Here is a 26674-nt window from a genome sequence, read left to right on the forward strand (position 1 = left end):
ATAGTATAGAGTATTGTTGTTTAATTTGAAGAACTTGTTGCCTATTAATATATAGCAAAGAGTTCCTTTAGTTTTAAAAACAAAATACTATGCCTTCCATAAAACACCCCCGCACTGTAAGGCAGCAATATTTTTTTGTGCTGTTACACACAACCGATTTAAAAATAATATACAGTACTGTTTTCTGATGTGACGCCTCCATGGTTATGCTTTTTTAATGTTTGTTTTTATTGGTATTAATGCTTGGCTAGGCTTGAATAGTGTTAAAGAATGGTCATGTTTTGGCTTAAAATAACTAACTAACAATTTTAACACTCTTACACCCATTCATAGCTCTGTGAAAATACTTATTTAAAATAATGGGTTATTTTTTCTTACCATTACTACAAATAAATGATTCACTAAATTTAAAGAAGACCAGTCACAGAAAGTGAACTATGCTACATCTGAATGTGTCTTGTGTTTACATCAGTAACTATTTGTACCTCTACATTTCTCAAGTTGTTTGATTGAATGTTTTTACTCCTAAACTGATTAAATCATTAGTTAAGATTTTGAAAGCACTGAACTTTAAAAAAAACTATAACATAAAGAAATAATGTAAATATTTTGTTGAATAAAAACAACCTCTATATGTTGTCAATTTTGAATGATGTATTTGCTTTAACATCCCACAAAATGCATTTTTTCCTATGATCCTGTTTATAAAGTCTTTCTTTCCAAAAGACTTATAATCTCTCTGTCTTTTGGGACATGGGATCAGGACATTGCTTTCTTTTATGCAGTAATCCTGGTCTCTAATATAGGAAGGGGTCCCTGGTCTCTGGGTGATTACTGACATATAAAGAATACATTTGTACAATCATGTCTACAGTTTGAGCTCATCACTTTTTTATAAATGATCCTCACATATCAGAACATGTCTAAGAATTAACCACCCCTGCGCATGTGTGTTAATGTTTTATTTAGTATATGTATCCAATTCAATGAATTGGAATTTCTCTGGCTGAAAAGTTAACTAGGTCAGATGACATTAGCAAACCAGATGTGTGTGTGTGTGTGTGTGTGTGTGTGTGTGTGTGTGTGTGTGTGTGTGTGTGTGTGTGTGTGTGTGTGTGTGTGTGTGTGTGTGTGTGAGAGAGAGAGAGAGAGAGAGAGGGACAGTAAACATGAATGAATAAAAGAGGGCAGAAGTAAAATTATAAAAACCAGAAAGAAAGGAAAGGAGATTTGGTTATAAAACAGAACGTCGACTAAAAAACAATAAAACAGGTCTGTCCTACTTTTTACAATGCTACATTGATAAGTAATTATTGAGTCACATCACATGAACTCCTTGGAAAAGAAATTAGACTTTTCAATAAATAAAACAACTTAATTTTTAGAACAATTTTCATATACAATAGCAGGTGCAATGCTTCCTCTTAAGTATTACAATATTGCATCGATTTAGAGAAATTGGATCTAACGACATGGAAATGTATGAAATAATCCAATAATTTTAAATTAAAAACCACAGATTATTTCGTAAAAATATTAATTTAACATAGAAGGTTGACTAATAATAAGTGGGATTTATTTGTCGGTTGTGTAGTTAAACAAAAACAAACCGCCCATCACTCTTTCTCTGCTGCAGAAACCCTCACCCACGCCTTCTTCACTTCAAGACTAGACTACTGTAACAGCATTCCCTATGGCCCATCATAAATAAACTGCAATATATACAGAACTGCGCTGTTAGCCTTTTCACTCACACCCGCTCCCGAGACAACATCATCCCCATCTTCCAAAACCTGCACCTCCTAACACACAACACACTCAACAACCAGGCCCCCCTCCTATACCTCACCAACCTGCTCCACCACCACACCCCTTCTCGCTGCCTTCGCTCATCAGAAGCCAACTTCCTGTCCATCCCCACATGAACCAAGCACCCAACCTAGGGTGCCCTTTCTACAACGCTGCCCCCTCCCTCTAAAACTCACTCCCACAACACATCAGAAACTGCACTGACCAAAACTCATCTTTTCAGACTGGCTTTTAATGTGTGTTTAATGTTGTTTCATTGCTCAATTTTAATTGAACTTTTTATTTTTACCACTGTGAAGTCTCTTTGAGCACCTTAAAAAGTGCTTTCCAAATGAAATGTATAATCATTATTATTACTCTTATTATTATTATTGTTATTATTATTATTATTATTATTATTATTATTATTATTATTATTATTATTATTATTATTATCGCTATGCTACATGTTAAATGTATGACCATTGTGATCCAGCCTCGTTTTTACATGAGACAACAGAACTAACTAACAAAAACTGAATCTCCAGAGTGGAAACAAAATGCTCTGAAAGTTTTATAAAAAAGGAAGTTGAAACATGTTGTAAAGAGACGAAAATTAAGTCACACTTTCACATCAAAAGACTTCATTATCAAAAACTAAATGTTTCCAGTGGACAGTCACATGTACTGTAGTTGGTGCAGCTGGGAGCACAACCGGCTGCCGCTTCTCGTTCCTGCTGTTGTTTGAAGCAGTTAAATTATTAGTGAACGCGTCTCACAGTGTCCGTCTAACCTCTAAAAATAGTTCAGAGAAGGACACACAGAGACAAAAAGAATTGTCATGGTTTGTGTCTTACTGGTCAGAAAATAACCCTGATACATTTTAGAGGCAAACATATTTTGTGTGTTAAAGGTCTTGATTACTGTATTTGCATTGTATCTCTTATCAAACAAGCACTGTTTCATAAAGAATGTGCTATCATTAAAAACGTTTCTAGGGGAAAGAGTATAGGATTGAACATTTTGTTTGAATCACAACACAATAAACCATCTTGTTGCAGAGACTTAAAAAAATTGGCAACAGTACAAGTTACATTTGGTTGATGATTAACCTTGAATTACACAATACAAGACACTAACTAACTAAACCAAATTTCTCCTGCTGTTATTATTTTTTGTTGTGTATTTTTCTTTGTATATATAAGGGGAAATTGAACCAGGTTTCATCACATGCAATAAACTATGATCGTGCTGCCATGGCTATCTGCTATGGGGTCAAGCCGGTCAGTGCATACAACACTGAACAAGTGAGTCTCTATCTATGATACACATACTGTTGCTTCTGTGTGTCTCCAGTACTGTAAAGGAGGAGGGGGCTATTTTGACCCCTGAGCAGTGAGGGACTTCCCAGCATTTGACTATGACAGAACTGGGAGGGAGCAAGGCTGGAGCGCTTCCAAATAAATGACTGAGGCTGCTGTTTTACTCTTCTACCGCTGAGAGGACCTTTTGCACATGCACAGCTTCTGACTATGGTTTTCATGACATGGCAGCCTAGCCAACAATCACAGTTGAAGACAATTCACAACATGTTACATTCACATATGTTACAATGAACAAGACATGTGTTTCTGGTTAAGCCCATTAAAGAACATAACTAATATTACAGTAAACAGTAATAATAAACAGTCATTTGTAATGAAGCCACACACCAGCAGATGGAGTTATCAAACTGCATTTAAGAAGCTATTTGAGTTCAAAGTGTCTTTAACTCCTTTAGCATGCTTGCAGTTTCTCAAAGCCCCTCAGTGATATTCTCTGACCTGTGAACACGAAAAAGATAACGTTAGCTCAAAAACCTAACTCCCACAGTGGTGATGTTGTTCAGGAGGTCACCCAGTTGAAAAAAGGAACCACAGTAAAACAGAGGCTAATGTAACCACTGCAAGCAGCCAGCACATGACACATTTTCTATTTCCTTGAACCACACTGACTGTTTCGATGTATAAATGTTCAATTTTGACTGATGTATTATTGGGTTGCACTTACATTCATGTTTGATGTGATGGAACCACACTAATAACATGTTTATGTCTTTGTATATTTCATTTATCAAGTGATTGTAACTATTAAATGTTCTGCTTTTTATGTCCCATGCATGATAGACCTAAGGCTAACCAAACAAAAAAAAAAAAACCCGGCCCTATTATTTTTATACAAAAAAAAGTCACAAGCCTGTGGGGGCAGTGCTATGATCTGGGGTTGGTCTGGTCCATGCTGCAGTTGGTCTGGTCTAGGTTCAGCAATGTGCCCAAAGAATGAAGTCAGCTGACCACCTGAATATACTGAATGACCAGGTTATTCCATCAATGGATTTATTCTTCCCTGATGGCACGGGCATGTTCCAAGATGACAATCCAGGATCCATCGGGCTCAAATTGTGAAAGAGTGGTTCAGGGAGCATGAGACATCATTTTCACACATGGATTGGCCCCCACAGAGTCCAGACCTGAACCCAAGAGAGAATGTTTGGGATGTATTGGAGAAGACTTTGCGCAGTGGTCCCAATCTCCCGTTATCAATACAAGATGAAAAAAAATTAATGCAAGACAGAAATAAATGTTGTGACATTGCAGAAGCTTGTGGAAACGGTACCACAGCAAATGCGTGCCGTAATCAAAGCTAAAAGCGGTCCAACGGATATTAGAGTGTGTGACCTTTTTTTGGCCGGGCAGTGTATATACAAGTATCAAGTAAGCAACAATTCTAACAACCCCCAGAAAGGAAAGAAGCTTATTTCGGCATTGCCCTTTAATACAGTATATTAAGACTATTTAGACATTGAGTGTTACACAACATTGTTAGTTGTTCTCCGTATTTGTATTGGTAAGTAAAGAGAGGAAATAGAGTTATAGTATGTTATTATTATTATTATATTATTATTATTCCACATACTTTTGTCCTTGGTGGTTTTGGTTTTAGTCGAATATGCTTCACTTGCAGCTTCTACTTTACAATTAGGTAAAAAAAAACTACACATACATAACAACAAATACTAGTACATGTTTCTTTTCTAACATCTACATGTATATTTCTGTTATCTGATTTATTTATTGTTTAGATTGTGGTTATTTTCAGTAGATGAAGAGCTCACCCACATAGAAGCCATCAGAGACGATGAGATGACTCAGAACCTGACCAGGACGAACTTTGAACATTTGGTGTAGCTGAGCAACAGGTCCAGATATATAGCGAGGAGCTGTAAGGAAATCCAGATGGGTTGTACTTCCTGACCACTGCTAATGGCATGGTCTATCAGACTTTCTGTGATATGACCACTGCGGGAGGTGGCTGGATGCTGGTGGCGAGCGTTCATGAGAACAGCATCTATGGTCGGTGCACACTGCACAGTGGGTGATCGCTGGTCGAGCCAACAGGGTAACAATGCTGACCTTCCAGATGGAAACAGAAACTGGTCCAATAGAAACATCTTTGGAGCAGCAGAGAGCGCCACCTCAGATGATTTTAAGGTAAATGGACGTGCTGCATTAATATTTTCCTTTGGTATTACTCTCTTGTGGACCATTGACAAACACATCGCTGAAATGGGATTTCAAAGAATCTAAAATGATTGAATATAAGGTGTTTTTCCAAAATAAACCGTCGAATAGTAATTAGGAGCATGGTCCAAGGAATGTCTGAGCCGTAACAATAATATTTATTATATTAAATGAAGTCCTATATGTTGAGAGTGTGTCTGCCTCCCAAACAAAAGGAGTTGGTTCCATAGCAGGGGAGCAATGTGCTTTTGGACACCCTAGAAACCACTTGTCATAATATATATCTTCTACAGAATCCAGGCTACTATGATATCATGTCAGAAGACATGTCTGTGTAGCACGTTCCCAACAACTTCCCACTGGAACCTGGCAGCCTTCCTCTGTTACCACACTGAGAACCACTTCCTCCGCCTCTATGGAGGAAACCTCTATCAGATCTTCTCGGTATGTAGTTGTAGTTGTACTTTTTTACTTTGTGGCATGTTTAAAAGCATTAGTTAATACTTTGTCAATTTAAATAAGTAATACAAAATATAATTAACATGATGTATTATTATAGATTAGGATACACTGCAGTAAATATTTGTGCTTCCAGCTATACCTTTACAACAATTGTAATCCATTCATACAACATATATTGCTACTTTACAGGGAAAAGTGTTTGATAACTACTACATATATTATCACATTCTTCCAGCACTTCCAGTGAGATACAAGGTTGGGTCCCCCAGCAACAGAGGGCCAGCTATTCCCATTATGTATGACCATGGAGACAAAGAGTCCACCAAAATGTTATATGGACCCTGTTCAAGAGGTAAAAATCTCATTTAGTGGAATTTAAAATAATATCAATCTGTATTGGCGCTTTTGGACATTATTGTTTAGTAAGTAGGTTTATAAACATTTTTGCATAAATAATTACTCTATACATTTAATTCAAAAACAGGAATTATGAAATATTTATTTAACGTTTGAGGTTAAATATTATCTTTTAATGTTAACCATCACTAAACCAAATTAGCCCTTCTATAACATCTTTTCTTAAACAATATAAGGGGAGTTTGAACCAGGTTTCATCACATTCAGAGCAATAAACAATAATCAAGCAGCCATGGCTATCTGCTATGGGGTCAAGCCGGTCAGTGGATACAACACTGAACATGTAAGTCTCAATCCATTTTCACTGTTCTACTGTATGTTAACACAGCAAATGATACACATACATACTGTTGCTTCTGTGTGTCTCCAGTACTGTATAGGAGGAGGGGGCTATTTCGCCCCTGATCAGTGTGGGGACTTGGGAAGGGAGCAAGGCTGGAGCACGTCCAAAGAAATGACAGAGGCTGCTGTTTTACTTTTCTACCGCTGAGAGGACTATTTGCTGATGTAGCTGGGACCATGTTAGAAATATGAGTTATCAGGTTATACATCAATAATATTTATAAAATCAATTCAGAATTATACTTTTGCCTCTAACAGTTTTATTTTATTAAGCTGCACTCCAGCAGATGGGATTATTTTAAATGCATTTTAAAATAAATTCTGTATTGATTTAGAGTTCATATACTAGTTTTGAAGCAGCCTACATTGTCTATACAACAATTTACTTTGATCCCACTGGCTGTAAGGTCAGTTTTGTCCATGAGGGTCGGATTGATAAAAAATATACATTTTATTAGTTGCACATATGTCGGCTTTTATAACCTATAATCTACAGTCTCATCCAAGTTTGACTTGATGAAGATTCCACTAAGACCAATGAGGTCTCTGTACTTGAAATATTCAAGTATTTTCAGTTATATAGTTTTAGTGGCCCAGGACAGGCTAAGTTAGAGGCTAATTTGAGTGAAAATAAAGTAATATATACTAAGCATAGCTAGTAGGCATTGAGGGTGCAAACTTTCACTTGTAAGCAATTGAATTGAATTTGAATACCCTTTTGAAGAAAATAATTTTGATAAAAAACAAAACAAAAGATGTGATAGTCCATTTCTCAGTACATTTCAATGTCCCTGCCATGTCTGTGCCTCTGTGCTGTAAAAAGTTTACATTGAGGTGGAAGCCATATTGTATAAATGCTATAAAATAAGCAAATTATATTTAAAGTATACTGGAAGACTACTGTCCACATTATTGTGCTTAGCTTTAATAACTTTTCCTTCATTATGTTGAGGGGAACATTTCTGACTTGGACCTCTTTGTGTGACAAAAAAGCGAAAGTGAGATAATTGTGAGGTAAATATTGTGTTTAATAAACAAACATCAGTCAGGGAACTGACATTAGTCTGGGGGTGGAGAACAGGGGAATATAAAGCACAATGCACATGTGTAGAGGTGGGGGGACGTATTTATCTGTTACACAAGGTGCCCCCGTACAGTAGGAGCAGGTAGTTCTATATAACATACAGATCAGGATCCAAGTCTACGGTACAAAAACTTAGCAGCAACATGTTAACATCGGAGACCAAGGGGCTAACAAAGTAGTTTCATTTAGAAAAAGTCACAGTATTCTTTAAGCATAAATTTGTTAAAAAGGTAAAAACAGTTCTAGGCATCCTCTAGGGTCAATGCTACTCACAAGATTTGTGTGTGAAATACATAGGTAGGGAAATTATCTATACATTTATACTCTAATATAAAGACCTTCTGGTAATGGCACAGTACAAACTCTCAGGAAACGCGACAAAAATATACAATGTCTTCACGTCACATTTGCAGATTAAAATGTAACTAAGGTCTCTGGCAAGCACAATAGTTTCAGTGATCAAAAAAACAACTTCTCTTCAACCAAAATAAAGGACACCATTTTGTTAGTTCAGCTATCTTGACAGATTATGTCTTTTTAATACAAAAATAAGGACAAATATAAATTAATATATATTAAAAGATCAGATTGATACATAGGGGATCTACTGAAGTCAGGTATTTATGATACAATAAATACTTGTCATTCATGACTGGGGGGCGGATAAACAGAGAGTACACATATTGAACCTGGCAGGTATTATATATGACTCTTGACTGGTGAGAGCATTTGTATGTGAATGTGTGTGTGTTTTTCAGTAGCTGTAAAAAATATCACAAGTTTGAGCGCAGCTGTGAGTAGGATGGTGCACAGTCTCAGAGGGTTCAGCGGTCTGTTGAGGGAGACTGCAGTGGTGGTTTCTTGTGTTGAAGGGGGTTGTCACTGCCCGCTGTCTCCTGTGCATTTTTGCAGCTCCGCCTAGTGGTGAGTCTGTGGTACTACCAGTTAAGGTTACTCCTAAACACAACTCACAGACAGGAAGCAGGAAGTCTACAGGAAGCAGTTAGCCATCAGTGACCGGTAAGTCCTCCAGGGCAGAGACAGTGTGGCACACCATTGGATTCATCGTGACCAACAAAAAGAAGTAGATGTAAGGGAAGAAAGTCATCTCGTGTTTTTTTTTTTTTGTCTTTTTCTCCACTTCATAATAAAAAATAAGTCTGTTTTTGTACTTTACAATACAATTCAACATCCCCACCGAGGAAGCATCAATCATCAGTCCAGCACTGACAAAGAAAAGAAACTCTTTTTTAGTTGTTTCTCTTGTTTTTTTTTTTGCCTTTTTTTTAATGGGTTTTTAAAAAAAACAGGGATGGTTGGGGGGAGGGGACTGTGGAGGGTGAAGGGTTTTCTCTCAGGGGGATTCGGGACCTGGGGTACGAGGATCAAGTAATGCGGTCAAAAACATAAAACATATCTGGAGGGGAGGAAATCTGCCAAGGGTGATGTCTCTTTATTTTTCTCTTTTTTTATGAGGAACACTTTGTACAGCCACACTTGACCACCTTCTCCACTTCCTGAACAAAAGAAGAGCCGTCAGTGCACTGGAAGGTGTATTTCCTGCGTTTGCTGCGGAGGGGGGTGCAGCAGGTGCCCTGTCCTTCTGCCCCCCCCGGGCAGCTGCCCCGACACTCTAGGCGGGAGACCTTCTCCTGGGTTTGGCACGCCGCGTAGCCTTGCTGTCTCTGGTAGACATCTCGGACCCGTTCGCCTCGGCAGGCCACCTCTGCAGACATGCAAGGGAAACAGAGGGGTTACAAGATACCCATGCTTTCAACGTTCACATGACAAAAGTGGTCTTAATGGTGAAAATAAGAAGAAATATCCTAGGTTAGGGGCTCACAAAGCAACATAAAAACATACTATACACCCAAGAAAGACTTGCATACAAATTACACATGTCAATAGACTAGGAAGGACAAGATGATGACAATAAAATTAAACAAAGTGATGAATGACACTGGTATGAAAACCTTGCTTGAAAGACGCAATCTAGAAACACTTTACAGTAGTAAGGTTTTTAGAACTAACATAACAATCAGGCCACAATACCCTAGCACTAAACATTAAAAAAAATACTATCAACTGAAAAATCACGAACATTTTATGAAGCAAAAATAATTTGTATTTTAAATTCAGCAAAATGTAGGATCACAATATCACAATCTTTACACATTGATTATTCTGCTTCTTTTTCTAATATAGGTATTTGGATATAACCATGCAGTTAAATCTTGATAAATCCAAACCATGACCTGGTTAACTTTAAAGAGTTCCATTCAATGTAAACTGAACCAGACAACCATCTCTATTTTAAATGATAAAGAAAAAAATGAATCCAATAAAGATTTTGAAGACTTTCTTTAATTGTCCTTTTGCTTAAGATGAAAAATAAAAGGTAAGATACAGGCAAGATGTATGGGGTTAAAACAAGGAGAATCAGGGCAGTGGGTGGATGTACTGGATTGCATTTAGGACAAACTAAGGACATACAATCAGAAAAAGAGTGTGACGCTAAGATGTGACCGGGCAGCCTCACCTGAGTTGTCCCCCGTGAGGGATTAATAGGAAGCTCAGGAGATGCTGAGTTGAAAAAGCAGCGGGTTAGAAGCGTTAGTGCAGAGACATTAAACACTCTGAGACACACACAAACACACTGTGAGAGACTATTGTTGAGAGTCAACAAGGAACAAAAAGGAAACAGGTTAGAGGTTAAAAAAAAAACATTAATTAGATTAAAAGCCTTTAAAGCAACATATATTATCCCTAGAAGAAGGAGAGTAGTCAGTCACAGGTACTAACAATACACAGACACACCCATCATGAATGTGTATCCCATTCAAACATGTTTTCTCACCTTTGTCGCACGCCTCCCCTGTATATCCGCTGTTACACTCGCAGTAGGCCTTCCCCAGGCCCGACACTCTACATTTGCCATGTTTACAGCGAGACAGACTGCAGGGGTTAGCTGCATCCTGGTCCTGCTCATCACAAAGTACACCAGCGAAACCAGGCTGGCAGCGACAGGAGTACGAGTAGGAGTTGATTGGAAGGCAGGTGCCATGTATACATCTGAGGATGGAGAAGACAAAGACAGGAAACTGTTATATAAATGAACAGATGTAAAAAACTAAACCTGGTACTCGGGGTTTTTAGAAATGGATATTATACTTGCACTATGTCAATTAGTATATCAATTAATCACCCCATGTTACCTAAATCATAAAAATTCCAGGTAACATGGTGTTTTGAAAGGTTTTGCAGAAATGTGTGTGTTTGGGAAGTAGTGAGCATTAGCCTGAAGTCTGTTTTTGATTGTTTTATTATTAGTTTTGGGGTTTAAGTGTCACTTTAAAAATAATATCAATTCTGTAATCACTAACACAAAGGCACAACAAACACTCACTTGTTGCCATCACATGGGTTGTTCACTTGCTCGTCACACACTGTTCCCGTCCAGCCCGGGTGGCAGGTGCAGATGAAGCCTCGATGCCCTGTTGGGTGGCAGTCACCCTGGATGCAGGCCCCTCTCTGACATGGCTGACAGCCTGGCTCCACTCCTTGGCCCAACCACTGTCTGCTGGATCTCTGAGCTGCTGTGGAGCCTGAAGCACCGGAGCCCAGCCCGGCCCCCAGGTCCTGGAGCTTCCCGTTGATGTACAGGTTACGGAGGCAGCCGTGGAAGCTGGTGCCGTTGCGTGAACCTGAGCTGTGCTGCAGGGACGAGGGACCCCCAGATCCTGAGGCACGTTCTGGCATTCCTGGAGGAAGAAACAATTTTAGATATTAAAACATAAACTTTAGCTGCAGTATATGAAAAGTCTATAAGTAAATCAAAAACGACATGAACTGTCACATTAAGTTGATTTAGTGCGTTTCAACAATAACGATAGATAGATAGAAGCATTACATGGTAGAATTAATCTAATCTGATCTTTTCCTTGGGTAGTTCACAAAGTCAGCCACTGATGAAAGGGTGCATTAGTTTCTCATTAGCTTTCTTTGAGACAAATAGCTGTACTGTGATAGTATTAATCAAGTGTTTAGTCTTGAGTCATTCACACACACACACACGCACACGCACACACACACACACACACACACACACACACACACACACACACACACACACACACACACACACACACACACACACACACACACACACACACACACACACACACACACACACACACACACACACACACACACACACACACACTCTCTCTCTCTACTCAGGTCCTCACCTCCGAGGTAAAGTGGAGAATCTATGTTGAGTGTGGACTGTTTGCTGAGGGAGTTGATGGATTTGGGCGTCCCGCCGTCGATTGACAAAGACAAAGTCTGTTCTGATGCCACCAACTCCACAGCATGGAAGCTGCCATCATTCACTGTCTCCACACTGCGAGGGAGAATAAAGAGATTGGGTCTGAACATTGTATCATCCATCATGTGAATGTGCCAGTTGGACACTTCTGCTTGTATGTGCATGTACCTGTATATAGCAGAAGGAGGGTATGATCCGGTATCGTAGCTGACCCTGAGGCGTCCCCTGTATAGCTCCATGGCAATGTGATCATTGTCCCCTTTATACAACAACACACCACTGTCTTCATCTGTAGCAATCTGAAAATAATGAGGATGTTTGGGTTAATGCTGATGAGTATAATGCAAAACTACAAAATAAATGTCCCGCATTCAAACCTGTAATTAAGTTATCATTCGCAAAATGTTTATAAACCTGCAATAACTACTCTTTTTCCAGCGTGGGGTTATCCGAAACAATTTACCTTTAGGTGCAGGGCTTAGAGATTACAAAAAAAAAGTACCTTTGCCTCTGAAAAAAACATTGACAAGAGTGACAGGGAAACTGAAAGGGCAAAGTTGTCATCGTACAGCTAAACAATAAGAAAAACTCTGGATAAAGCTCTGCAAGAGGGGAGCTGCACATTCAGACGACCCCTTTCTCACATTTTCATTTGATACACTGTTATCATAGACACTTTAAATGACCCCATGTTATAAGCTTAGTGAGAAATCACTCTTTGGTGGACCTGCCAAAAACGCAATTGTACCGAACAAGGGACAGCAAAAAACAGAAGAACATCTAAACACTGAGCGGAAACGTATGAAGGTCACACCTGCAGGCTGATGTTGGTCTCTGCTGAGAGGAGATTGGAGGGAAGTTGAAGGTAGGACTCGCGGTTGACAAAGTTTACACTGACAAGCGTCTCACAGCTCTCGCCCTCGTAGCCCTGGAGACACTGGCAGCGGGGGTCTGTTCCCACAATGACACACTGAGCCCCATTGAGGCACTCGTGGTTGTCACAGGGGCTGGTGCGAGGAAGGACCATCGGAGGAGAGTACTCACAAAACAACCCGCTGAAACACACATTCACACAAACATTCAATACAACAAGTGTACCTGGAAATGTTTTCTTCTTCTACTCTTAATAAGGATGGTTCATCAAGTATGAGTTGAAGTTAAGTAACTTATAACCAAAGTACTCCTAATCAGAGTTCAAAATGTTTTAACATCCTAAATGTGATTTCTGGCAATTGCATTATGCTTTGAAAATTTAAATTCACAAAAAAAGACTTGCTTGAATCCTTATAATTACTATTTTCATATTAAATTATATTTATTTGTAATATATTTATACCTGTTATTTCTTTATTTCTATCCATCTATACTATTGATACCCTTGTTCTCTACCTCACCTAGGTAGAGACCATACCTTACCATACCTTATCCTTGTTTTTCAAAATAAATGTTTTGTCATATTGGGGGGCTTTCAAGGAAAATTCAGCATCTGAGATTTTAGAGTTAAAGAAATAACAAGCCAAATCTTTCAGGAACCAAGCCTTGAACTCACAAACATGAAGAAAAGTACTTAAAGTAGTTTATCCGCGCAACAATAATAACAGTTACTGATAGTTAACAAACACAGGGGGGAGCCACTTGTTCACCACTCACTGCCAAATCATATGATAGAGTGGTGTAAGATAGAAGCAATCTCTTTTTTAGCGAGCGGAAACATTATTCCTTTTTTTTTAATCACCTTTAAAACAATAGTCAAGCACATTTTAATTTCAAAAGGTCACTGATTTGAAACAATTTAAAGCATCATTCAAAGTAAGCATGGCAAAAATCTAAACATGCGCTGCCCAATAATATTGCAGATACTGTTGCTCAAGAAAAAACTACAGCTATACCATCATGTGATGCCGGGATGTGTACCTCACCTGTATCCCTCTGGACAGACGCAGGTGTACCCGTTAACTGCATCAATGCACTGCCCTCCGTTCTGACACTTGTTGTCCTCACAGTCATCATAGTCACGCTCACAGTGCTCACCAACGTACCCTGGAGTGCACTCACACCTGAAATGTACAAACAGGAAACTGTTAATTGAACAGCAGTCTCTGTTATTTTAACATAGACAATACGGAGTACTGCTTTTTATTTTTTTAGTGAGCTGTCTGATGACGATGCAGAGTTAGCAAGTGTTGTTGCATTAATCAGTTTATCACATGGGAGTAAAACAAAAGCAAATTTTAGATTGTAATGTGAATTGCGTGTGTGTGTGTGTGTGTGTGTGTGTGTGTGTGTGTGTGTGTGTGTGTGTGTGTGTGTGTGTGTGTGTGAGTGTGAGTGTGGTGCACTCACTTGTATCCCTGAGGGGTTAAAATGCACTTTGAGTCGTGCTGACACGGGTTCAGCTCTGGAGCACAAAAGTCCAGTTTCTCTTCACATAGCTCCCCTAAGATTACAAAACACACACACATTTTAAAAAACTTTTCATTAACAAAAATAATAACCGGTAAATTAAGTCACTATATAACATATAACACTTCCATATTCTCATTATTTGCCACCCCTTTTGCAGTGTTTTTTGATCTCAGTAAGATTGAGAAGCTGTGTATATGCAGTTGCGCATATATCTGTACTGCCTGCTAGGAAATGTATGTGTCTGTGTGTTGTATCTGTGTGTACTCCTTTGATGGATGACTCTCTTGTGGCCAGTACCAACACAGTGGTCTGATAAATGATCTTATCTCTGGGAATGTCATATTCCTGTTGATATTCCCGCGTGTAAGCTGAAACTGTGAACTTCGAAACAAATCGATGATGAGGCATCAGGAATAAACCAATATTCCTGACAGTAGAAAGAGCACTCTGGGAATAATTACATGATGAATTGGGGATTAATAGGAACATGTGTGAAGCGAATTGAGATGAATGTTTGTGCTTTTGAACCTTTATTTCAGTAGTACAGTGTTACCGCAATTATTTAAAATCCTCACATATTTTACAATAAACCAGTGGGTGTATTTATGTCCCAGGCTATTAATTTTAGATTACATCTCTAAATGGCTTTTATAAAGAAAAACCAGCTCCCATTTGGAAAACTGATGAGTTGGATCAAAAAGACTGTGACTGAGTGTTGGTCAAACAGCAGTTCACCGAATGAGAAACAGTAAAAAAACTAAAATTTAAAATGAATTTCGAGAAGTGTGGATGGATAATGCAGATTTAAAGACTCAGATGTTTTATTTGTATTTGCTGTTTTGTTTCTTATTTTACATAAAGATTTACATGATTTATTTGTATATTCTATATAAGACTAGCCAACTTGGTTGTGTGACCCAGTGTCATAAAATGACAATAAATGAACATTTAATTTATGTTAGGCTTATTCAACATATATTATCCTACCGCCAGAGGTAATTGCAAGCATACCAATGTGAACATAGCCACTACCAAATGCATTCGACACTAGAGGGCACATATGTTAATATTGGATATTACTGAGCCCTTTAAACAATGAAAGCAAATATTAGCGTCCTATTTTTTGAAGATTTATGTCTTCTCAATAAATTAATTGTTTAGGAGTGCCATAGACAGGCAGGGTAAATGTAAAATATTCAGAGATGGAATAAAGGCAGTCTGTGTTGGTCTCTAAGGGGAATGTTTACAGTCATAGAATATCACCAGCCTTCTACTTTTGTCAAAATCTTTGCCTAAAACATTATAAAATAATATTAAGGTTAATATTATTTTATAATGTTTTAGGCTTAATTAATTCCATGTATGCATAAACCAGTGAGCTGAACAACTCAAGATATATGAGGATCATTTAAAAACTGCAGTCTCTTGACCATGAAGGACATGCACTTCTAACATGGAGCAAGATAAAGTTTGTTACATCTGTGGTTACGAAGACCAAAATCACTGGTGAGCGTAGATAAAGCAAAGGAAATGAGGGAAGGAAGCAAAGGATGGAAGGAAGGAAGGAAGGAAAGAAGGACAGAGGAATAGGAAGGACAGAGAGAACAACAGACTAACCTCTCTCCACCTCATTGGTAGCAGCTGCAACCACAAAAAAACGACAGATGATAGAAAGCAGAGCCAGACATGAAAAAAAGACACAGAACAGCGAGACAGAAAGACAGAGAGAGAACACCGCCACAAAGGTTAGCCATCAGAGATGATTGGCACAGTGCAAAAGCAGACAAACAAGTAGCAACAGACCTGTGTTAGTAAGAGCAGAATATGATTATGTCTGCAGTTTATAATGTTCAAAAGCCTTCTTTCGCTGTGTATGTTCAGTTCAGTGGACACAGTACAGTTAAAATGTGGGGGAAGTTGGAAATGCCATTTATTTTTCCCATAGACAATGTGAAGTGACTCACTGTTTGAACACTTGTACTGCTCGGGTAAACATTAGACCACCCGCTTTGATGATTATCAGCCCATTGAATAGTCATTACAAGTTGATCACTACCATTCTAATGGTACAGACAGGGCAAAAATGGAGGATGTAAAAGTGGAAGTAATTGGTTGCAGTTGCAACAGGTACATAGTGTATTAAAACAAACAATGTTTTGGTTTAAGTAAGCACTAGATATAACTTAAAACAAGTCACAACAAAGTCTGTCTCTCCAGTATTGTCCTCGACATCCTCCCTACTGTCAGCTTTTTATAAAGCGGCACCTTACTTTCTCCTTTGTTCTTGGCACAATTATTAGCATTCATGATTATAAGTCCACGTCATTTGGTATTTGTTTCGGTGATAAACCATGTTATCATATGAATACATCCATCCACACCTTTTGATAGATGCAGCTGGCCCCTACTTACCTTTATATATGAGCCTGAAATGGATGATTTATCACTGATAGGTGTCACCCACGGCCTGTTATTATTGGAAGCGTGTTTTTAACTCATCAGAGCAAAAGATGTACAATGTGTTACAACAAATCTGATTCTCCAATAAAACATCAAAGGTTTGTACATAAAACTTCAAAGCAAATGTTATTTACAAATCCAAAAAGGCATTTGCCATTATTTTAAGTCCCCCTCAGTTTAAGATTGAGGTCATTAATGGAATCATTGGCTACGGCTTATAGGTATTGTGGCATTTTGAATCATTAACCATATTGAATAATGATGGCCAAAGGATTCTGATAAACAAATTTGAAATAATTAAAACTGTTTTAAATAATAAAAAGTTATGTTTTTCTTTGTTTGCTATCATCAGGGACAAGAAATTTGAGCCAGGAAACCGCATTGGGAAAGTTACCTGTGTATTCTGCTGAGCACATGCAAGTGTAGTTGTTGATTCCATCAACGCAGGTGGAGTTGTTCTCACAGTCGTTGTCTTCACAGTCATCGATGTTGATCTCACATGCGTCGCCTTCAAAGCCCTCTGGACACACACACCTGAGATCACACAGAAATACAAACATCCATCAGCAAGTATCAAAGGATAAACTCATGTATGGCTGCATACCGAGCATTATCAACTAGATAACAAAGAACCACTCACACACACTACCCATTCATGCAGCTCATAACCGCAATGTCTGCTCCATATACATATTCCCAGTAGAGAGTCATTATTCTGTCAACGGGAGCGTGCCACAACTCTGTAACTACCACTCAGGTTATTACTGCGAACACACACACGATCTCACACACACAGACACATACCGAGTGGTTTATTATAGGTCTAATAAAGAGCTCTTATGCAGCACTCACTATGGTGGATTAATATCTCATTATATAGTCAACGGCAGCTATTCACGATAAATGTTCCACCCCTGACGCTGAGAAGGAAGAACGAGTGAAAAGATGGAAATACAGAGATGGATAGAAAGGCTGAAATGAGAAGTATCAGAGAGGGGCAACGAAAGACAGATGCAGGAGGGATGATCTGGAAGCTGTTCTAATTGTCTGTGTGGGTGGTTAAAATCTGCCTGCAGCGTGCAGACAGGTGTTTGCTCCCCTCATATTAATACTTAATATCTAAATGAAGAGAAGGCAATTCCCACAGCAGGGTTTTCCAGACAGTCTGATGACACCACCGGTCCCATGAGCCCTTTACCTTCTGTACATTCATTCCCACCTGTCATTAGTGGTTCAGCTGAATCATTAATGGATTAATCTGCTGAGGGTCCGCTGATCACATGCTGATCACTAATTTGTTCTCAACTAGTGGCTTTAAAAACAAACACAAAAACATTGTAGTTTTTAGAAAGTTGAGTAGTTGTCTCCTTCTATTTAATAGTCTCTTACCAAAAGTTGCTCTCCTCTCCTTCCTTCAGGTGACAAGTGCCGCCATTCTGGCATGGGTTACTGATGCAGGCATGAATGGGCTCCTCACAGTTTTGACCCTGCATGAAAACACAAACACACACATACACTTAGTGCCTCTAAAGAACAACAGCTTCTTATTAAGCCAGTATTTGAATGTATTTCCTTAGCATTAGGATGATCTCATCCCTTTGCGATAAAGAGAGACCCCTGGGCCAGAGAATAGGACACTTTTGGCTCTCCACACCATGTGTACCTTAAATCCAAAGGGGCAGTTGCAGCGGTAGTAGTTCACCGGGTCGTTGGAGCAGGTGCCATCATTCTTGCAGGGGTTGGACAGGCAAGGCTCACACTTGGCCTGGATACTCATATCTACTGGACCTGTGTGATGCAAAGGCACACACACACAACACATACACACCAGGAAAAATGATTAGCTTTACATAATTTTCTTTATTCAGGGGTGGAAGACAAGGCAGAACACATAGGTTGACACTCAGACATCTGTACATGATCAGGGACCCACATAAACTTTGTATCAACTCAAGACAACTTTCTGTGCAGGAGAAAAGATGGGGATGATTTAGCCTTTCACTTAGAATTTAACAGTGATAATGAAATATTGTCTTTTAAGAATGACATTTGTAAATACATTTTTAAAAAATCCACTTAACCAATACTGTTAACACCTACAAAGTGTACAATGATTTTTTAAAGTTGAATGGATATAACAAGAAAGACTTGCAGTCATGTTGCTGGGCTATGAATACATTTTCTTTGCAGGGCCATGACATGTACAAAGGACACACTTATTCCCAAATTTCAGACAGGACATTAAGCTCAGTGAGACACAAAAACTGATCAGAACATTAGGGCTGAATGGGAAGCAGAACAATATAGTTTGTTAGGGTTCAAGAGGATGAGGAAAACTGGGCCGGGACTGTCTTGGGGAGCTGGGGTAGGAGAGGGCACATTACTGGGATATGATTGGCTACTTTACCTGGCACCAGAAAACCACAAGGCCCCGGGACTTCTACAGTGGTCAGTTAGATTAGGTTAAAAATAGGTTTCAGTCATATATTCAAAGTTAATGTTATAATAAGGTCTAAAGGTTAACAGTTAGTAGTAATTTGCAGTATAATATGTTGCCGCCACAATCATGCTCACAAGCAAAATGTTGTGATTTTAGAGTCTTCATACAAATTAAAACAACAGTGTGTTACTGTCAAGTGCAAAACATCACTGACAATGCCTGAGAAAAATCTGTAAAATCTAAAATATGAACTGTCACAACTGATGTAAGGCGGCAGATTTGTCTTTTCCATGAAGAGAATGCATTTTGGAAAATGTATAACTATATAGATTTATAAAAGGCAACTTGTGGTCTCCTCTGGGAGTCCTCATCAAGTGTGTGTGTGTGTGTGTGTGTGTGTGTGTGTGTGTGTGTGTGTGTGTGTGTGTGTGTGTGTGTGTGTGTGTGTGTGTGTGAGATACAGCATAATAATGTCCTGCAAAGTAAGTGTGTGCATTTTCTTTGAACACCTAACAAAGTGGATTTGTACAATGTTTGTATTAAAGTGTACAGTGTACTGACATGTCTATGTAGTCCTGAGTTACAGTACTGTGTGTATATGACAGTGTATGTTTACCTGTGCAGGTGAATTTCTTGGAAGGCGTTGTGAGCAGCAGTTTGTCGGTCATGTCACCAGGGCCGGTACAGCGGGCGATGCCAGGCTCCTTGTAGCCGCTCTTCACCCAGTCAGACAGCCATTGCATGTGGCAGTCACAGTATAGAGGGTTGGCACCCAGAGCCCTGCCAGCCAGGACGAGAGAGGAGAACCACAGATAATATTAGGCATGTCATGAGCGCTATCCATGGTGCTGATCCTTGCTTGTGGCCCGATGGCATTCCTACCAGCAGGTAACTGAAAAATGGTTAGCATCATCCTTCACTTATATGCAGCCATTATAACCCCTATGCTCTCACTACAGAGTTCATGAGTGTGATAACTACATTTTTCCAGTCTTAGCTTCTGTGATGCATTTAAATGTCTGCTCTGAGCCTCTGCACTGGAGTGCTTCATATTTCTCATTTGTAAATACGTTCAGCAAATTGGCTTCAATCTATTATTTGGAAAATAAATAAATGAAACTCCAGTGTTTCTGTTGGAAACATTGTACTAGAATACAACAATGTACAGTCTATATCTACATATATATAAATATATATATGTAGCAACCTTTAATTTCAATAGTAAATATGAAAGAAAAAAGAAAAGAGCAGGAGAAAGGAGGTAGCTGCAGATAGGTTTGATGTCAGTAACTTCTGGCAGCCTTATATATCCACAGAGACTCACTCAACATAAATGTTTCCTTTAAACCATGAGTATAGGCTCTTCTGTCATGATAATGTGTTTTCCTTATTTTTCTATTTCATAAGGTTAGTAGGTAAACACTTCCATCCCAGAGAAAGAGGTAAATTGTGATGAGTGTGTCTCTTTATGTTACTCACAGGTGGGAGAGCGATGACAGGTCTTTGAAGGCTCCCTCTGGTATCAGTGATATGTCGTTACCATGGAGAGACCTAAGAAAGGGCGAGAGATAGAGCAAGAAACAGTCAAAGACGTTGACATTCTAGCTTCTTTAGCACAGGTTTCAGAGTTATCTAACACACTGCATGTGTTGTGACGGATACTCACAGTAAACGGAGAGATTTGAGTCCATCAAACGCCCTCACTGGTATGCAGCGCAGGCGGTTGTAGCTCAGGATTCTTTACACAAAAAATAAACATGTTGGCAATGAGACAAATGCAGACATTTTTTAATATAGCTTAAAATGCAGCAAGGCACTTCACAACAAAATCCTGTTTATAACTGCATGCCTCTGCATAGAGCAAATACACACGCAATTTAACACACTTGTCAGCATCAAGACAGTTGGAAATCAGAAACACACACACACACACACACACACACACACACACACACACACACACACACACACACACACACACACACACACACACACACACACACACACACACACACACACACACACACACACACACACACACACACACACACACACACACATTGCAAAGGGATTGTAAAGCAGACTCACAGGGTAAGCAGCTCGGACATGTTACTGAGGCTGTGGTTGGACAACGTGCTGATCTGGTTGTTACTCAAATCACTGAAAAGGAAACAATAACAGATACATAAACCAAACCCAGGCAGCACTGTCGACACGTGCTTAATCAAATGCATACACAAACACTCAAAAACTAGATATATATTCCTTGGACAAAACTAGGTCACATGAAAAGTGATTCAATACAGAGCTCGGATTCAGTACCAGTCGGTTAGTTTTGTTCTTAAGAAGCAGAGTGCAGTGGAAACAGGCAACTTACAAACCTCATTAAAAGTGTGTTTAACTGAGCAAAACTCTTTGAGATTTGAGTGTAAGTGTGTCTGCGGAGGTCATGAGGGTTAAGACTTACATGAGTGTTAAGTGTTTGTAATCGGAGAGCTCCACAGGAACCTGAGTGAAGTGGTTGCCATCAAGATACCTGAGAAACAGAGAGTGGGAGAGCAACAGTAAGAAAGAGAAATATAGGGAAATACGGCAATGGACAGAAAGGGAGGAGAGTTTGAAGCAAAATATGGAAGATTTAGGAAGATTGGGAAAGGGAGAGAGAAAAAATTGAGTTATTTAGCCATGTAGGAAATTCCTCATTTCCAGCAGTGTGAGAGTCATTACTGCTGCAGCCATAATAAACACTGGAGTTTAATATCCCCACATGCATCTTCATAGAGTATAGCCAGCTCACACGCACACACGCACGCACGACGAGACTGAGAACATATTTCCTTCAGTGTGACAATGGGCCATTAATCCAGCATATTAATTAAGTCTTTTTTAATATTAGCACATTTCCCACAGGTGAAATGGTGAAATAAAATAAAAACACCACCTAGCCTACTGTCTGGTGTTTAATTTAAAGATATAATTTGATATACATCAGGGATTGTGTGGGTGTGTGTTGAGATGAGTTTCTGGAATAAAATCTCTTATGTGTACCTGTGTCTCTATAAGCCTGGTTTCTAACACTTCACACATCTTCTGACTTAGTACATCTTTAGTAACATAAAAAAAACAACTTTGATGCTACCTTGAGAGCAAACTTAAACAAAAAAAGTCTCAACTTCACACCAGACTTAAAGAATGCATAAGTACTACGGATGCGTCCACACATCCTCCGACCTCCGTTATGTCTTCACTGTCCTCAGAGCCAGCTGTCCTGTCAGCTGCACAGCTCCTGAGGTGCTAACAGGACAGCAGGTGGTCTTCACCAGGCAGCTAATATTTATCCCTTTTATTGTAGCTATAAAAGCCCAAAGTGAAACTAGAGAAACTTTATATCAATCCTCAAAGATAAAGGTTTATAATGGGAGATTTCATTGCAGCCTATAGAGATTACATTTAACTGACATCAGGAGAAAAAAGAAAGTATGGAGATTATTTCCGTTTGCCATGGATTGTATTCTTGTTAAATTTGACAACCATATCATGCAAGTTTTTACTGTAAAAAAACAATTGTTTATCATGACTTATTGTGATTTCCAAATTTCTGATCATTTCTTTGATCAGAAAAGAAAAAGCTGAAAACAGTACCGTTTTTTTCAAGTACATTTTTTGGGAGAAAAAGGACTTATTTAAGGTTTGGAAAGGGAGCCATGTACTGTAGAAGAACGGACTCTTTTCTCTGACTAGTTGTACTTATTGAGTGTTGGTCTCTCACTCACAGTTCAGTGGTCTCTTTGGGCAGGCCTTTGGGCAGCATGTTGAGGCCCTTGTTGCTGCAGCGCACCACAGTGTCCAGACAGGAGCACTCTGCAGGACACCTCAGCACTGGAGAGCAGCTGTTCTCATTGTTTCCTGACCATAGAAGGATAGAGAGGAAGGATGGTAGATACGTTATGATGAAGAATAAAAACACATTTATTTTGGAGCTGCAGGTGGCGCCATCTGTAAAGTGTAAATATACTCCATCTTACCATCTTCACAGGCAAAGTCCTGGGCAGCTACATCCTGGATGGGGATCTCTTTCAAGAAATAAGGATTCTGGCAGCGAGGGTTACCCGTGACGATGCGTTTCCTTCTGAGCCAATCACCGAGCCAAGCCAGGTGACAGTTACAGTTAAAGGGATTTGCCAGAAGGTTGCTGGAGAACAAAGAGAGTTTGAAGGTTTGTTTTGTGCCTGTGTGTGTTTTTTACATTTATATTTGTGTGTGTGTGTGTGTGTGTGTGTGTGTGTGTGTGTGTGTGTGTGTGTGTGTGTGTGTGTGTGTGTGTGTGTGTGTGTGTGTGTGTGTGTGTGTGTGTGTGTGTGTGTGTGTGTGTACTCACAGTGTGGACAGTGAGTGCAGTGTGTCAAAGGCTCCAGGGTTCATTGAGGTGATCTGGTTGTCGTAGAGTGATAGCAGACGAACGGAGCTCAACCCCACAAAACTGCTGTTACTCACACAGCTGATACGATTACTCCTCAGCATACTGCTCACACACACACACACACACACACACACACACACACACACACACACACACACACACACACACACACACACACACACACACACACACACACACACACACACACACACACACACACACACACACACACACACACACACACAAATGAATCAATTTACTACTTTGAAACAAAAAAACAGATACAGATATTTTCATGATAACATAAACCTGCTCATATGTTTGTTTTAAATGTTTGTGTGGTCTTTGTCAAAGTATGCAAAAGCAAATGCATAAGATCATGTGATTGCATATGCACTTAATAAATGTGATGTGCATGTGTGTGTGTGTGTGTGTGTGTGTGTGTGTGTGTGTGTGTGTGTGTGTATACCCACAGTGTGCGAAGGCCACCAAGTCCTTTCAGCATGCGGTGGTGTATGTTCTCCAGTCTGTTGGAGGTCAGGATTAACTCATTGACCCCGGTGGCTCCTTCAAATGTTCCCTCCTCTATGTCAGTAATACGGTTATTGCTCAGGTTACTGTAGGTAAAGGAAAGTTAAGAAGGGAAGAGTTAAAAACAGATAGTAATAAAGATGAAGAGAGAACAAGAGTAGGAGAGTAAGGAGTGAGGTAAATATAGAAAAATACACATGGTTCAATTTGATTTCTGTGTAGAAAAACAATTACAATCACAGCTTTCTCTGCGACCTTAGTATCGCTTTCTGACAACCACATTTCACTCTTTGTTCCCGCTATGTTTGCAAAATGTGTGACTCACATCTTTCTCAGTTGAGGCAACTTTTTGAAGATCCCAGTCGCCTCGAGCACAGTAAATTCATTGTTGTTCAGACGCCTAAGAACAGAGAAGAGAAGAGGTGGTCAGAGACAAAGAGAGAGAACAACAGAACAAACGGAGACAGAAGAGGAGGAGGGAGGAGATCAAGGTTGCAGCAAGGTTTCCTCTATACCACACACAGATATGCTTTGTAGTAGAAAGATACAGTGTGACTCACAGTTCGGCGGTGTACTGGGGGATGTGATCTGGTATTTTGGTGAGTTTCTGGTTGGAGCAGTCTACTGTGGTGCCCTCACAACGACACTTCTCGGGGCAGGCCAAGTCAGCGAAGCAGTCCCCTCCTAGCTTACTGCGGTAATCTTCAGTACCTGATCACAATCACAAACAAAACGTCACGGAGTGCCCTCATCGTGCAAGAGCCGAACCCCAGCGTTTACTGGTATGTTCCAACATAAACACAGTGCATGGCTCGACTGAAGGATGTGATACAAAGGAAGAATTTCAAAACAGAGCGGAGGGGCTGAGCTGCTTTTGTTTACAAAATTGTCAAAATGATCCAAACATGTTCAAAAAACGTAATCGTATGCAACATTACCCATGTGCAATACTTCAAAATGCTGCATGTGTATCAAAACCAAAACGGATCCGAGATTACAAAACACACACCCTTAAAAAGACATGTACACACACGCTTCCACACAAACATAGTTACTTTTTACAGTCATGTCAGACTTCAAAGCAACTGTTAGTGTTAGAAACCACAGCACAAACAAGACAGCATCAATAATTTAGATCATAGCAGTAAAATGCTCAAACACACACACGCACACACACGAGGGATGACAGGAGATTACTCTCTCTTTCGTCTTGGCCATGCTGTAGGGTTTTGCAGGGCCGTTCCATGGTGCTTGACGGAACCATGTTCCACTTTAGGAACCTGGCAGCCACATGGTTAGATCAAGCACAAAGGAACAACCTGCTGACTGACTGCTCCTCCACTGGATCATGGGGGCGGGAAGCACAGAGGGTGAAAGGGAGGAGGAGAGGATGTGATTGTGTAGAAAAAGAGTAAGAGGAGAGTGGTGGAGAATTAGAGGAGAGGAGGAGAAGAAGAAGAAGGAAAGGAAGGAAAGAGAAGGGGGTGAGAAAAATGGTGAGAAGGAGAGGAGAAGAGGGAAAACGACATGCTAAGAGAAGGTTACACTTATGATAAGCAGAGGAAGAATCAAATGGGGTTAGGGTGACAGCTGAGGAGCAGGCTTAAGGAAATGTATCCCTTATATTGAAAAGAGAAGGGGCGCAATAATAATAAGGAGGAGGAAGAGAAGGGGATGAGATCAGACAAGGTGGAGAGTAGAGTAAAGGAAAAGCAGGGGAACTAGGCTGCAATATTTAGAGACATCTAAACTGGCAGACATAACACAGGAGAGCAGAAACAGAGCAGCAGCTAGAGGAGTGGGAGGAGAGTTACAGCAGCACCGAAGGCAAGAGAAACCCTGACTTCTAGGAACACACACATACATGTGACCAACAAACATGGACATGACACACCTGCACACACCCACACAAATGAAGAGAAGAGCATACATTTATGAACCATTGTGTAATAAAATGTAGGTCTTATAAATTGTGTTGTTTGTAAACAGATAGAGGAGTCACATAGGGGTCAAAGGACACGTTGGGTGTTAGAGGTCAAAGGTCGGTGGCTGGAAGAGGGTACAGGAGGCGAGGGACTCGGAGATGACGCAAGATTGTGCGTGTTTGTGTGTGTGTTACTTACAGCCAACATGTTGGTGTACTCCTGAGTGTGTAAGAGAGGCAGTAGGAGAAAGAAGAAGGGATTTAACTCGTTTATTTGAACAGGAGGCGGAAAAAGGAATGAAACTGAGGAAAAAATGCTGCATTTTTTCGTGTTTAGTCCTCAGGCAGTGTTTCATTTAAAGGGGTAATGATTCGTGAATAGTGGTAATCGTGCTGGAATAACATGACTTTTGGTAGGTGCCTTCGTCCAACACGCATCCTGGCCTTTGCTTGAAGCACAATTGATTGGTTTGGGGAGGATACGAAAAGCACACATAAATGTGCCATGCTGAT

The 26674-nt window shown here is 39.8% G+C and overlaps 2 protein-coding genes across 5 annotated transcripts in view; one reads left to right on the forward strand and one right to left on the reverse strand.

Annotated features, from left to right (window-relative positions):
- The first annotated feature begins 3044 nt into the window (after window positions 1-3044).
- Window positions 3045-6717, forward strand: LOC134864436 (intelectin-like). The gene is given in 9 exon segments (XM_063883392.1): window positions 3045-3095; window positions 5016-5058; window positions 5061-5185; window positions 5187-5318; window positions 5642-5706; window positions 5708-5796; window positions 6046-6162; window positions 6404-6510; window positions 6598-6717. Coding segments are annotated over 9 exon segments (849 nt in total).
- An 859-nt stretch (window positions 6718-7576) lies between these two features.
- Window positions 7577-26674, reverse strand: part of slit2 (slit homolog 2 (Drosophila)) — a 76058-nt gene continuing 56960 nt past the window's right edge. For 2 of the 4 annotated variants that reach the window (XM_063884451.1, XM_063884454.1), the window contains 23 exons: window positions 24798-24948; window positions 24563-24637; window positions 24180-24323; window positions 23665-23808; window positions 23312-23478; window positions 23060-23192; window positions 21754-21822; window positions 21375-21446; window positions 20953-21024; window positions 20766-20837; window positions 19903-20066; window positions 18510-18634; window positions 18236-18333; window positions 17241-17380; window positions 16004-16027; window positions 14324-14417; window positions 13900-14037; window positions 12795-13035; window positions 12149-12279; window positions 11901-12055; window positions 11060-11414; window positions 10511-10725; window positions 7577-9379 (listed from right to left, as the gene is read on the reverse strand). In XM_063884451.1, coding sequence (XP_063740521.1) covers window positions 9123-9379; window positions 10511-10725; window positions 11060-11414; window positions 11901-12055; window positions 12149-12279; window positions 12795-13035; window positions 13900-14037; window positions 14324-14417; window positions 16004-16027; window positions 17241-17380; window positions 18236-18333; window positions 18510-18634; window positions 19903-20066; window positions 20766-20837; window positions 20953-21024; window positions 21375-21446; window positions 21754-21822; window positions 23060-23192; window positions 23312-23478; window positions 23665-23808; window positions 24180-24323; window positions 24563-24637; window positions 24798-24948 — 3236 coding nt within the window. In that variant the 3' untranslated portion in view covers window positions 7577-9122. Of the gene's footprint in view, window positions 9380-10192; window positions 10237-10510; window positions 10726-11059; window positions 11415-11900; window positions 12056-12148; window positions 12280-12794; window positions 13036-13899; window positions 14038-14323; window positions 14418-16003; window positions 16028-17240; window positions 17381-18235; window positions 18334-18509; window positions 18635-19902; window positions 20067-20765; window positions 20838-20952; window positions 21025-21374; window positions 21447-21753; window positions 21823-23059; window positions 23193-23311; window positions 23479-23664; window positions 23809-24179; window positions 24324-24562; window positions 24638-24797; window positions 24949-26674 lie in introns of all 4 variants that reach the window. The other 2 variants (XM_063884453.1, XM_063884452.1) reach the window with 2 other exon arrangements.

This window comes from Eleginops maclovinus, chromosome 5 (assembly GCF_036324505.1).
Source record: "Eleginops maclovinus isolate JMC-PN-2008 ecotype Puerto Natales chromosome 5, JC_Emac_rtc_rv5, whole genome shotgun sequence".
Lineage (NCBI taxonomy): Eukaryota > Metazoa > Chordata > Actinopteri > Perciformes > Eleginopidae > Eleginops > Eleginops maclovinus.